This window comes from Thalassophryne amazonica, chromosome 14 (assembly GCF_902500255.1).
Source record: "Thalassophryne amazonica chromosome 14, fThaAma1.1, whole genome shotgun sequence".
NCBI classification, from domain to species: Eukaryota; Metazoa; Chordata; class Actinopteri; order Batrachoidiformes; family Batrachoididae; genus Thalassophryne; species Thalassophryne amazonica.
The window spans coordinates 20,381,691-20,396,329 of NC_047116.1; the positions used below are offsets into that span (position 1 = coordinate 20,381,691).

General features: G+C 40.9%; 1 protein-coding gene across 4 annotated transcripts in view; it reads right to left on the reverse strand.

Annotated features, from left to right (window-relative positions):
• Nucleotides 1-14,639, reverse strand: part of myo16 (myosin XVI) — a 236,115-nt gene that overhangs the window by 86,289 nt on the left and 135,187 nt on the right. For all 4 annotated transcript variants that reach the window (XR_004564741.1, XM_034185981.1, XM_034185980.1 and 1 more), the window contains exons 17-21: nucleotides 13,835-13,952; nucleotides 9,787-9,904; nucleotides 6,060-6,131; nucleotides 3,488-3,629; nucleotides 2,904-2,976 (exon numbers count right to left, since the gene is read on the reverse strand). Coding sequence is in view for 3 of the 4 variants with exons in the window: in XM_034185981.1 (XP_034041872.1) it covers nucleotides 2,904-2,976; nucleotides 3,488-3,629; nucleotides 6,060-6,131; nucleotides 9,787-9,904; nucleotides 13,835-13,952 (523 nt within the window). In the remaining variant the exon portion in view is untranslated. The remainder of the gene's footprint in view (nucleotides 1-2,903; nucleotides 2,977-3,487; nucleotides 3,630-6,059; nucleotides 6,132-9,786; nucleotides 9,905-13,834; nucleotides 13,953-14,639) is intronic.

Genomic DNA, 14,639 nt, shown 5'->3' on the forward strand with positions numbered 1-14,639 from the left:
CCACTTTTAAACTCTGATAAGACTGAAATGATGGTTTTTGGTCCAGTGAGACATCGGCATCAATTTGACCAGTTAACGTTCAGCCTAGGCTCATGTGTCATACATCACACTGACAAAGTGAGGAACCTTGGGGTAATTTTTGATCCTACATTGTCCTTTGACCTCCACATTAGAAATATTACAAGGACTGCTTTTTTCCACCTGTGAAATATAGTGAAGATTCGTCCCATCCTGTCTATGGCTGATGCTGAGACCCTGATCCATGTGTTTATCTCTTGACGGCCTGGGGAGTTTTCTTTGAAGTGCTATATTGGCCTGAATATAAGACAGTCCTGATTATAAGATGACACCTCCCCCCACAGACACACACCTGTAAGTGATAGTTTGATCAAAAATACTTTCGGAGGACCGCATTGTTCTGTTTGGTTCTTGAAAATGCTTTCATTTGTATACGTCATGCAGCGGAGTAATAAATCACCGGCCTGTTTCGGCTCATCAGATCATCATGTCTGTCAGACAGCTTGTGCTGTGCAAGCTTTCTGCACATGCAGGACTTTTTAGAAGGGTAAAGCCCCAAAAGCTCCTCAATGATTTCCTTGGAGAGATGAAGAAAGCAACTACGGAGATCTTGGAAGCATTAAAAATTATATCTTTAACTGTTTCAATTTCCAGAAACCGACTATTCTAATAAATACAATCAGGTCGCGTGTGTGTGCATGTGTGTGTGTGTGTGTGTGTGTTTGTGTGCATATGTTTGCATGCATGCGTTCAACTAGGGTCTCCACTGTGTGATTACACCCCGTTTACACTGAACCCATGACCAAGTTGCCATCGAAAAAGGCCGCTGCTCGCCGTGACTCCCACTGATTCCCACTAGAGTTGCAGGCTGGTCATAATGGGGTCTCCTCTTCCTCAGAATCATCTCTACTCCAAATGAGGTAATGCCTTACCTTTTCTCTAGGTAGCAACAGAAGACTGGAGGTGGCTGACTCAGAGAGAACAGATAAGACCACTCCATTAGATTCTATGTTACAGACAAGACCCAAACGAACCTATCTCAACAATCTTTTAAAATTTCCCGACTTTACCCCTTTTCACCCCTTTCCTACATTTCTGGCCACACAAAACAAGCATTTCAACAAGTTTCAGGACACTTGGCTCTTTACTTATATATATATATATATATATATATATATATATATATATATATATATATATATATATATATATATACATATATATATATATATATATATATATATATATATATATATATATATATATATATATATATATATACACATATATATACACTCAACAAAAATATAAATGCAACACTTTTGGTTTTGCTCCCATTTTGTATGAGATGAACTCAAAGTTCTAAAACTTTTTCCACATACACAATATCACCATTTCCCTCAAATATTGTTCACAAACCAGTCTAAATGTGTGATAAATCAAATCAAATCAATTTAGTGATAGTGAGCACTTCTCCTTTGCTGAGATAATCCATCCCACCTCACAGGTGTGCCATATCAAGATGCTGATTAAACACCATGATTAGTGCACAGGTGTGCCTTAGACTGCCCACAATAAAAGGCCACTCTGAAAGGTGCAGTTTTGTTTTATTGGGGGGGATACCAGTCAGTATCTGGTGTGACCACCATTTGCCTCATGCAGTGCAACACATCTCCTTCGCATAGAGTTGATCAGGTTGTCAATTGTGGCCTGTGGAATGTTGGTCCACTCCTCTTCAATGGCTGTGCGAAGTTGCTGGATATTCAATCAATCAATCAATCAATCAATCAATTTTTTATATAGCGCCAAATCACAACAAACAGTTGCCCCAAGGCGCTTTATATTGTAAGGCAAGGCCATACAATAATTATGTAAAACACCTGTGCACTAATCATGGTGTCTAATCAGCATCTTGATATGGCACACCTGTGAGGTGGGATGGATTATCTCAGCAAAGGAGAAGTGCTCACTATCACAGATTTAGACTGGTTTGTGAACAATATTTGAGGGAAATGGTGATATTGTGTATGTGGAAAAAGTTTTAGATCTTTGAGTTCATCTCATACAAAATGGGAGCAAAACCAAAAGTGTTGCGTTTATATTTTTGTTGAGTGTATATATATATATATATATATATATATATATATATATATATATATATATATATATATATATATAGAGAGAGAGAGAGAGAGAGAGAGAGAGAGAGAGAGAGAGAGAGAGAGAGAGAGCAAGATTAGACACATTAATGATGATAAGAGTGCAGTGAAACTGGACGGAACTGATTTTTGGTAATATGAATCAAAACCAATAAGTGAAGCTTCACAGTTAGCATGCTACGGATCAGCCACAGATACTTAGCCCGGATCCCTGTTCGCCACAATGATGGAACCAAAGTCTCATGTACATAAGCAAGATTTATCAAAGTGAGCCAGAATTTCACTTTAGCCATACTGACCCTACGATTAACAACAAGGCTGTCTGTCTGCAGCAGTTTTCATGGAGTTAGAGAAATTTTGCTGACTCACTGACTGACTCCATTAATCCTATGCTAGCTCTGTGATTCACATAGAATAAATAAATCCAAGTCGTAACTCAAAATAAAAGAAAAACAGCTTTTTTCTCTGTAAATTGGAGGTGAGACTCCTCATTTTCACTGTGAAAAAAGGTTATTTTTCTCTTGAGCATAAATGCATGCTCGCAATGCCTTTTGCTAAGTACACAGGTCGCCATTCTACCAGCAGTCAGGTCACTTGGGAACATCATGAAATCACTCCGCAGCCATCCAAAGATATGTTGGACTCCATTTATAGGATAATAGGAAAATAATTATCTGGAAAATAATCTGATTATTGAGAGAGTGTAGCACATCATTACTGTCACACCTGCTCAAATCCGTTCTTCTGAAAAGCTTCAAACCCAAAGATGTCCAAGATCCCAATTTCCAAAGCAGGATCCCTGAAAGATACAAGCAGAAGGAAAGAAAATGATTGCGGCATGATCAATCTGAATAAGAAGCATGTTAGCATGCAGAAACATGTCTCTGGGGCAATGCGGTGTGAGTTGTGTGGTTCGTGCATTTATTACATTCTGTGATTAGTGTGAACACAGAACACAAAAACACAAACACATTCCAGGAGATGGGGCCTGAATCACAACGAGCAGAATAAACTGCAACAGAATCAACAATACCAAGGATCCCGTGGCCTCCACCTGACGTGTACGCTTGTCCTCCACGTCTAGACCTGATGTCCAAAACTTTCCATTTCACTCCAAACTATGTGTTTGGTTACATTATCAGTGTATCAGCTCTGAGCGAAGACCTGCTCAACTTTGACGACAGACATACCGCACTGGTGCTGTTCATGATAACGGTTATCAACACTCTTAGCAAAGACATTCTTCAGGCAGTTTCCACTGAAAATCCTGCACCGCCCCCCCCCACACACACACAGAGGCGCAGCTTTACCCAATGCTGTCATCTTGTCCCTGCAGGTAGTCATTGATGCTGTTAACCAGGTAGCTGAACAGACGCCCGTAAATGGCCTTGGCTAGTTGGTCCCTGTATTGCTCCGACATCTCCACCGTGTGGCGCCGAGTGATGACATCTCCTGACATAGAAATGGCAGGACATGGACATTTTTGGAACATTTGTAGACTGGCCTCACAGTCTGTGAGACCTCCACACAATACACTGATGACCTGTAAAGGAACCTTGACACTTGCACAAATTTTGGCTCCGCACTGCCGCGTAATTCGTCCTGCCAGTGCATGTCATTAGATGGTACGACTCTTGACACTTACACAAATTTGATCCCTGCACTGGCACGCAATTCATCATGCCAGTGCATGTCATTAGATGGTACGCACCTTGACACTTACACAAATTTGATCCTTGCACTGCCACGCAATTCGTCATGCCAATGCATGTCATTAGATGGTACGCACCTTGACGCACAAATTTTGGCTCCGCACTGCCGCGCAATTCGTCCTGCCAGTGCATGTCATTAGATGGTACGCACCTTGACATTTACACAAATTTGATCCTTGCACTGCCACGCAATTCGTCATGCCAATGCATGTCATTAGATGGTACGCACCTTGACACTTACACAAATTTGATCCTTGCACTGCCACGCAATTCATCGTGCCAATGCATGTCATTAGATGGTACGCACCTTGACACTTACACAAATTTGATCCTTGCACTGCCGCGCAATTCGTCCTGCCAGTGCATGTCATTAGATGGTACGCACCTTGACATATGCATGAATTTTGGCTCCACACTGCCGAGCAATTTGTCCTAACAGTGCATGTCATTAGATGGTACGCACCTTGACACTTACACAAATTTGATCCTTGCACTGCCACGCAATTCGTCATGCCTATGCATGTCATTAGATGGTACACACCTTGACACTTACACAAATTTGATCCCTGCACTGCCACGCAATTCAATGTGCCAGTGCATGTCATTAGATGGTACGCACCTTGACACTTACACAAATTTGATCCTTGCACTGCCACGCAATTCGTCATGCCAATGCATGTCATTAGATGGTACGCACCTTGACACTTGCACAAATTTTGGCTCCGCACTGCCGCGCAATTCGTCCTGCCAGTGCATGTCATTAGATGGTACGCACCTTGACACTTACACAAATTTGATCCTTGCACTGCCACGCAATTCGTCATGCCAATGCATGTCATTAGATGGTACGCACCTTGACACTTACACAAATTTGATCCTTGCACTGCCACGCAATTCATCGTGCCAATGCATGTCATTAGATGGTACGCACCTTGACACTTACACAAATTTGATCCTTGCACTGCCGCGCAATTCGTCCTGCCAGTGCATGTCATTAGATGGTACGCACCTTGACATATGCATGAATTTTGGCTCCACACTGCTACGCAATTCGTCCTAACAGTGCATGTCATTAGATGGTACGCATCTTGACACACACAAATTTGATCCCAGCACTGCCACGCAATTTGTCACGCCAATGCATGTCATTAGGTGATATGCACCTTGACACGTACACAAATTTGATCCCGGCACTGCCGTGCAATTCGTCGTGCCAATGCATGTCATTAGATGGTACACACCTTGACACTTGCACGAATTTGATCCCGGCACTGGCACTGAATGTTGCATGCCGATGAGTAAACTCATTGGAAACTGCAGAAACTCAGCGCACAAGGATAAGCATTGACAGGCAGTGACATGCACTGTTTGTGAATAGGTTGCGCAATGTTCACAGCTAGTTCACGCAAGTGAAATTTATGTGTGCCAGAAATTTTCAACAGGTCAAATTCTTCTTTGAGCACTGGCATGCAGCCGCGCACAGTTCACTGATGATTTAAACAGTTTACGATGAGTTTACTTAATGGCACGCTAAATTACGTGCCAGTGCGGGGATCAAATTTGTGCAAGTATTAAGGCACCTTAAGCATTTTTTTGATTAATTTGATTGTTAATGTATTTGTCACACAACAAAACCTTTAACAGAAGCTGTAAGCATTTTAAAAGTCACACTGTATTTCCTTGTGAAATCTGGATATTTTTTTCTGCATTATTTTCTTCTCCAATGTCCCCATTCTCATGTGAAGACCAGGTTGCAATGATTATGTCAGAACAATCAGCCAGTCTGTGCCCAGCGCTCAGGTTAGGAAATCAATGCGTGGGTCACTACCACAGCACAGTCAATGAATGTGACTGGATCCAGACCCTCTTTTTAGAGGGTTGTTTTAGATAAAGGGGCTGGATGATCAACACTAGAGTTGCATTCACACTGAGCAAACAAGGAGAACAGCACTGCCAGAGTCAGTCATGATCACAAACAGGGCAAATCTGGCTTTACTCAAATTAGAGTTACTCAACTTCACAGAACAGTAAAACAACCATGTACTATAGCCGACAGAGTAATAACATGAGTAACGTTGGAACTGCCAAAGATAGTTCTGTGGATTTTGTCCTTCTGCATATTATTATGGTAAAGTTTAGCCTTAGTTAGAAAGGGTTAGCAAAATGGTACCTTTGAAATACTGAATATCACAGGTGAGGGCGGAGCTTAAGTCATTAGGACACACCTGCAGCAATCCAGCAGCTGAAACAGATGAAAAGTGAGGTGAAGACAGGATTAATGCAGTGGACATACCACAATTCTTCTACTGGCACCTTCTCTAAACCCACAAAAACACAATGAAACTCCTTCTGGCCCTTTCTTCTTCACCATCTACAGCTGACTCTCACTTCCACAATGCTAAATTTCCTCCTCTCCTGTTGCCTTTGGACACATTCTCTGTCTCTTTTTCTTCTTCATCCAACAGTAGACCAAATTCATCCAACACCCTGTTGGACAAAAGCACCAGTGGCGGTCATTGTTAACCAGGGCCTCGGCTAATCCTGTATGGAAATTCAATTTGTGATCTATGCGTATGTTTTGGAAAAATTTACATTGGATGTGCATCCTGACACAACTCTACTCATTAATTTGGGCTTGGGTTTGATACTCCGAATGTACTGGCTTGTGTAGCCAATGTGGCTGAGATTTGACAAAATTTATAGTGGACGCCCTTCCTGATTTTCCTTCCCTCCTCATTCACCCGGGCTTGGGACTGGCACTCAGAATGCACTGGTTGCACACCCCATGTGGCTGAGTTAAAAGCCTGATTCCTAACCTTCAACTGATATATTACGTGCACTAAAAACAAGCACACATGGAACTACCAGGAAATAAGAAGAGAGGAAGACCCAAGCAAAAAATAGTTAGATTGTATAGTCATGCCAAAACTAAACATTGCAGCTTAGCTTAGGTTAGGTTGTGAAGGAACGGAAATGTTGACAAATGATGGTGGCTACTGCAGTCTTCACACAGAAAATTAAAAAAATCTGTGTGACGTTTATGTAGAGCAAGTAGTTCAGTGGAGCTGGCCTATCATTATGTCAAGCTGAGTTTAAATGTCGCTCATTCTACCCATGTTCTTGGCCGACGTCCCATCTAGGGACACTTATAAACTCCCAGCTACTTCATCCTACAGAAATCGGAGATAAGCACCGGAGGCAACATAGGACTTACTTCGTCATGTGATACTTAAAGAGAATGGTTATAATTTTATCTCCAATAGCTTTTTTAAAAATATACATCTGAAATACAGGATTATCTTATATCAGGATCTAGACTTTTACATATCATATACATTTGCAACAGTTGGTTGTGACAAATACCCATTAAATGAGGGTGCCTGTCAGTTCCATTTGCATGATGGTGTGACATGGCAATTCTTCTGAAAACAGTCCCAGTCAAAATATGCAAACGTTAACATTAACAAACGAGAAGAAACAAAAGAGAAGCTATGTTTTAAGCTCACACTGACAAATGTAGCAGAGTCATCAAGCAACTCTCAAGCAACCAGGAAATAGAGGAATAGAGTGTAAGATTAGAAGATGCATATCTTCTATTGAAAAGACCATCTTAAAAATGCAAACATATGAAAAACCTGATGGTGGTTCAAAAAGCAGCAGTACATATCAGTATGTGGTGATAAAACAAAATGAGGGACTACCTGTAAAATGTGCTTTTATTATTATTATTTCCACATAAAAGCATTTTCTTTATATATACAGAAAAACTTTGTCTTCAGAAGGAATTTTTTCCCAAAAAATATGCCTTGAAAAGTGTTATACTCAAGGTTATCTTATATTCAGAACAATATGATAATTTGAACTGTGAGCTCAGCGTGCACAAATGTGTTTTATGTACACAACTGCTGTGCATCTGGAAAGTATTCACAGTGCTTCACTTTTCCAAAATTTTACATTACAGCATTATTTCAAAATGAAGTAAATCCATTTTCCCCCTCAAAATTCTTCTCACAACACCCTATAATGACAACATGAAAAAAGTATTTTTTTTTAAGTTTTTGCAAATTCATTAAAAATAAAATAAAATAAAAAAAATGGGCAAGGGTGGTGGCCAAGTGGTTATTTTTAGTGCAGAAGGGTCCCAGTTCAAACTTCACCCCTGCCACATTTCACCATCTAATGTAGAGTTGTGTCAGGAAGGGCATCTGGCGTAAAACCTGTGCCAATTCAACATGCAGATCCACCTTGGATTTGCTCTGGCGACCCCAAGTGCAAACAAGGGAGCAGCCTAAGGGACTTACTATTAAAAAACTAAGAAATCACATGTACATAAGCATTCACACCCTGTGCATCGGTGCACAGCCATTGTCAGATCGCTCCAGAGATGCTCAGTCAGATTCAGGTCTGGGCTCTGGCTGTGTCACTCAAGGACATTCACAGAGTTGTCCTGAAGTCACTTCTTTGATATCTTGGCTGTGTGCTTAGGGTCATTGTCCTGCTGAAAGATGGACTGTCACCCCAGTCTGAGGTCAAGAGCGCTCTGGAGCAGGTTTTCATCCAGGATGTCTCTGTACATTGCTGCATTCATCTTTCCCTCAATCCTGACTAGTCTCTCAGTTCCTGCCACTGAAAAACATGCCCACAGCATGATGCTGCCACCACCATGCTTCACTGTAGGGATGGTGCCTGGTTTCCTCCAAACATGTCACCTGGTATTCACCCCGAAGAGTACAATCTTTGTCTCAATAGACCAGAGAATTTTGTTTCTCATGGTCTGAAAGTCCTTCCGGTGGCTTTTGTCAAACCCCAGGTGGGCTGCCATGTGCCTTTTACTAAGGAGTGACTTCCATCTGGCCACTCTGCCATACAGGCCTGATTGGTGGATTGCTGCAGAGATGATTGTCCTTCTGGAAGGTTCTCCTCTCTTCACAGAGGAATGTTGGAGCTCTGACAGAGTGACCATCGGGTTCTTGGAGGCTGTGATTTTTGTTAGTTTTTTTAAATTCTTAATAAATTTGAAAAAATCTAAACAACAACAACAACAAACTATAAACTTTTTTCACATTGTCATTATGGGGTATTGTGTGTGGAATTTTGAAGTAAAAAATGAATTTGCTCCATTCTAGAATAATGCTGTAACATAAAATGTGGAGAAAGTGAAGCGCCGTGAATATTTTCTGGGTGCACCGTATTCATAAAGAAATTTTTTTAATCATTACTTTAGATTCCCAGACCTGAAAGTCAGGCATTGAAATAGTCACTCTGAGGACCTCAGAAACGTATTGCTGACAAAATCCCAGAACCCAGTGTGATGTGCTCTGTCTGACAGTGCTATCACACTGCCAGCACCACGCGCTGCACTTTGTCACAGCGCTTCTGAAATCAATCAAATGTGCTGGCAGCAGTGAGTCATCCATAGATTTTTGGTGACAATTCATAAACAAGCAACACAAACTGACGAGAGAAACCCAGACTCCCTCTGCTGATGTCACTGTGATGCCACATCTCCCCAACAATGACTAGCTCTTTCTCACTTTCACGCTGATGTCATTTGTTTATCATTTCATATGGGTCAAGGGGTCACGGAAGCACATGTCCTATTACGCAACGACAGAGTGAGACAGAGAAAACACTGATCTGTGCATGAGTGTGCATGTGCGGGAACAGCAGGAAGCGCTCGTCATCGTGGTAATGTTTTGGCAGAACATAGGACTTACCTAACAGGTGACTGGATTTTATCTAAGGATAGTGTGCTGCCAAGCAAAACTCACAGGGAGAAACAACAAGCGTGCCAGGGAGGAGTGCAGGAGACAAGCTCAACAACAATTCACCCACTCAGCAGGCCGCCTCCACACAGGGTGGCGCAATGACAGTGGTCATGTGACAGGAGTGCTGACCTCTCTCTAGCATTTGCAGGTCTGAAGGGAAGGCTGTGTCAGCGTCTGTCACCGCCGCGAATCTTAGATCCCCAATATGGAGCACAGCAGACAGCAATGTAAACACTGAGTCAACATCCTGGAGGAGAAAAATGGCAAGGAGACAAACAGTTTGCTTAAAATAAGGATGTCTAGAATAGGCTAAACTGCTAACTGCATATATTTTAAGCAAATATTTTTTAGAGCTTGAATCAAAGTGTTGATTCAATCGTAGTTCTGTCAGAAATGTTTGGGTGCATCAATAAATCCATCCATCCATCCATCCATCCATCCATCCATCCATTTTTTGAAAGCCTTTGGGTCTCTAGAATATGAAATGTAATTGTAACTGATAATGTAGTAGTAGATGTAGTACTAATGATGTAGTAGTAATGTTGTACTTGCATACCAATGTGTTATTACCCGAGGCCAACATATGGCCAATGGGTATTGCGACGACCTGGCGTCCGTCAAAACTGCTTTGTTTTGTGTGTTTATATACAGGTTTCTCATATATTATGTAAAAGCTAGCGAGAGGTAAGCACTTCTAAAACTGAAATTGCTGTTTTTGGAACCTATTAAGACCTCTGAACTTATTTATAAGACATTTTACGGAGGTTAGCATGGTGACGTCACTTCCTAGTTTAGCGACGTGCTAACTGCTTCGTTTCTGGTATATTATGTAAAACCAAGCAAGAAATAAACACTTCTAAAACTGAAAACACTGTTCTTGTAACCTGATAACACCTCTGGTGTCATTTACAAGACATTTTGTGTACGTTAGCTTCCATGCTAACTTTTGCTAACTATAAGCTAACTTTCTATGGAGTTAAATTTGTCTCCTAATATTAATATCTGCAAATGCACACAGGGTGATCTACAAATATTCCTTGATTTGCACAACATGAACAAATAATTATTGGATTTGAACATGTACAAATTGGACGTAAGACAATAGGATCGTAATAATTAACTAAACATCTAGAAATTATAAATAACACAATGCTCATACGGCCGTGGGTATTTTAGCATGGCCTTATATTTTATTATACAAAAACTCTTTAAATCTGCATTCTTGTGGTATCTTTGTTAAACATGTGTCTTAAATAGCAAAGAAACAACAGCAGAAAAAGGCTGTATACTCCTTATATTTATTGGCTGGAAAGTTGAACCATACTGTAGTGTGGGTACTGTCAGATATATGTATATAACTACAAATACTACATCCCAGTTTTTTCATGGTTACAATTTCATCTCATGTTCTAGACACCCTAAAGTTTCAAAAAAGCCTTGGTTTGTCAAGATGTGGGAGGATAACATGGTGATGTCACTTCCTAGTTCAGAGACTTGCTAACTGCTTCGTTTCTGGTATATTATGTAAAAGCAAGCAAGAAATAAACACTTCTAAAACTGAAAACACTGTTCTTGTATCCTTATAACACCTCTGGTGTCATTTACAAGACTTAGCTTGCATGCTAACTTTTGCTAACTATACGCTAACTTTCTATGGAGTTAAATTTGTCTCATAATATTAATATCTGCAAATGCACACAGGGTAATTTACAAATATTCCTTGATTTGCACAAAATGAACAAATAATTATTGGATTTGAACATGTACAAATTGGACGTAAGACAATAGGATCGTAATAATTAACTAAACATCTAGAAATTACAAATAACACAATGCTCATACGACTGAGGGTATTTTAGCATTGCCTTATATTTTATTATACGAAAGCTCTTGTGGTATCTTTGTTAAACATGTGCCTTAAATAGCAAAGAAACAACAGCAGAAAAAGGCTGTGTACTCCTTATATTTATTGGCTGGAAAGTTGAACCATACTGTAGTGTGGGGTATATGCATATAACTACAAATACTACATCCCAGTTTTGTCATGGTTACAATTTCATCTCATGTTCTAGACACCCTAAAGTTTAAAAAAAGCCTTGGTTTGTCAAGATGTGGGGGGTTTGCATGGCGACCCTAAATAGACCAAACTCTGTGTTTGTGGGTCCTTCACTTTTTCTAAGTTAGTTCACCACCTTGATGTTGTGGCACATCTTGACGCTGATTAAACAGCATGATTATTGCACAGATGTGCCTTAGAGAGGTTCCTTTCGCTTGCTTCCATTCATGCTCCATCACTTTCTCCTCCTTTTCCTGCTGTTTTGCCCTTGAGTAGAGGACGCTTAATGGAACCCCCCCCCCGCACCCCCCATTAGCCATCGGTCTGAATGTCTAACAAGCGGATGTTTGAGCGTGAGTGCCAGTGTGTCTGTGCACACGTCTGCGTGTGCACTCTGTCAGGATATTGGAGCTGATATCTGCCTGATAAACACAGTCGGTGGTCTCAGCCTGACACTCTATACGCAGAGAGTCTCCCACCAAAGGCAGGAGAAAGCAAAGGAAAAAAGGAGCGACTGGGAGCATTAATGATGAGTGACCTTTGGGTCTGTACTGGGAGTTCTCACCCGATGAGCGATAAGACCATAGGTGTTTGTCCTACACCACTTCTTCTTCTACCACTTTGCCTGCATATGGTCAAGTGGACACACTCCAGTAATACCATTATCTATCGCTCTATTCCTGTGCTTCTGCCCTCCCTGATTTTATGGGAATCACCTGCATGTATTGACTACTGCTGGATTAAAAAGTGCAGTCGTGGTCCCTGACTGCTGATAGATGCTGGCTGGGAACCTAAGAATAGAATGTGACTAAGTCCTGGGAACACAGCTGCACTGTGCGTTAGCAGTGTGGTGCAGGACGGCCTGTATCGTCACAGATTATCACACACAAAGAAAAAAAAGCAGGCTGCATCTTGATTTAGATGTAGTACCTTCATCCATCAAGTGTGGTGCTTTCTGAAGCTCCTCCAAATGCAACCATGCCTGAATTTGGAAAATGCGAACAGTGTTTCCAATGCAGAATTCTGTATCATTAATCTGTGATAAAAATGCTAAAACCTTTAACAGAATATTTTTGTGATTTCCAATTATATATACAGTTGTATGCAAAAGTTTGGGCACCCCTGATAATTTTCATGATTTTTCTTTATAAATCATTGGTTGTCCTGATCAGAAATTTAAGTTAAATATATCATATAGCAGACGAACACACAGATTTGAGAAGTGAAATGACGTTTCTAATATTTACAGAAAGTGGGCAATAATTATTTCAACAAAAATGGGCAGGTGCATAATTCTGGACACCCTTGTCATTTTATTGATTTGAATACATTTAGCACTAATTATTGGAACACAAAATTAGTTTGGTAAGCTCATTGACCCTGGACCTCCTTACACAGGTGAATCCAATCATGAGAAAGGGTATTTAACGTGGCCATTTGCAAATGTTTCCCCTCTTTGCATCTCTTCTAATGAGTGGTAACATGGGAGCCTCTAAACAACTCTCAAATGACCTGAAAACAAAGATTGTTCAACATCATGGTTTAGGGGAAGGATACAAAAAGCTATCTCAGAGATTTCAGCTGTCAGTTTCCACTGTGAGGAACATAGTGAGGTAATGGAAGACCACAAGCACAGTACTAGTTAAGGCCTGAAGTGGCAGGCCAAGAAAAATGTCACCACATCTACCCCACTCTTGAAACAACTTATATCCTCTATGGCAACCACTTAGGTAGACAACCAGTCAACCCCATTATCTCTAAAGTAAACATCTGTCTGTTGTAGTCAGCAGGACCTTAAAATCTGATCTCACAGAGACAGGAAGCCAATGAAGTGATGCCAAAATGGGAGTAATGTGGTCAAACTTTCTGCTTTGTGTCAAAAGTCTGGCAGCACCATTTTGAGCCAGTTGAAGACCCCTCATTCTGCACTGCGGCAACCCAGAAAATAGTGTCACTACATGAAGAAATGGTTGCCCCAAGTTATGATAAGACATTATTCAAGAAAAAAGGACCTCAGAAGAAGTCAACTGGAACATGTTCAGATTTTGATTATCAGTTAAGTAAGGAGCGGACAACACTTTACAATGAACCAATCACAAACTGTATGTTGCTGCTCAGTACCTGTTTGTTGAATCCTAAGGCTCGCAGAGCTTGTTTGAGAGCAGTGATGTGTTCCCTGCTCTGGGTAGAGGTTGTAGCTACTGGAGGGTTCTCACCTGGATGTTCTCTACTGAGGTACCTAGATTAAAGACACAAAGATAGACCATCCAGGAAAAAAAACACTTCTTAAAACCACAGAAATAAATGACATTAAGAGGGTTAGATGATGCCCGATGGTGTGCTAAGCAAAAATTTTGTTTACGTGTTGAAATATTTGACGATTTATGAGGTCACTTTATGCAGAATGACATACAGTTATAACAGTATTCATCTTCTGGAATGACACTGAGACTGTGATGAGGAAGTGGTGAGAAAAGCATATTTAGGGGGGAGAAGAAAACAAGAATGGGATTTTAAATCCGCAAAATGTGATTGTGCCCACCAGGCAAAAACAAAACATAATGCTAAAGGGTCTGTGAGGGTGCTCCGGGATATGTAAAAAGACAGTGTGACAGCGGTGACATGCACAGCAGGAATGACAGATTCATTCAAGGTAGAAGTGGGATTACATCAAGGATCGGCTCTGAACCCTTTCTTGTTTGCAGCAGTAAACATGTTGACAGGTTGATGGATGAGATCAGACAGGAGTCTCCATGGATTATGATGTTTACAGATGACACTGCGATGTTTATTGAGAGTGGAAAGCAGGTTAAGACTAGCCTAGAGAGATGAAGTTATGCTCCGGAGAGAAGGGGAATGAAAGTCAGTCAGCGCATTTAGAGTATGTGTGTGAATGGGGGAGCTCGGTGGAGAAGTGAACTTACAA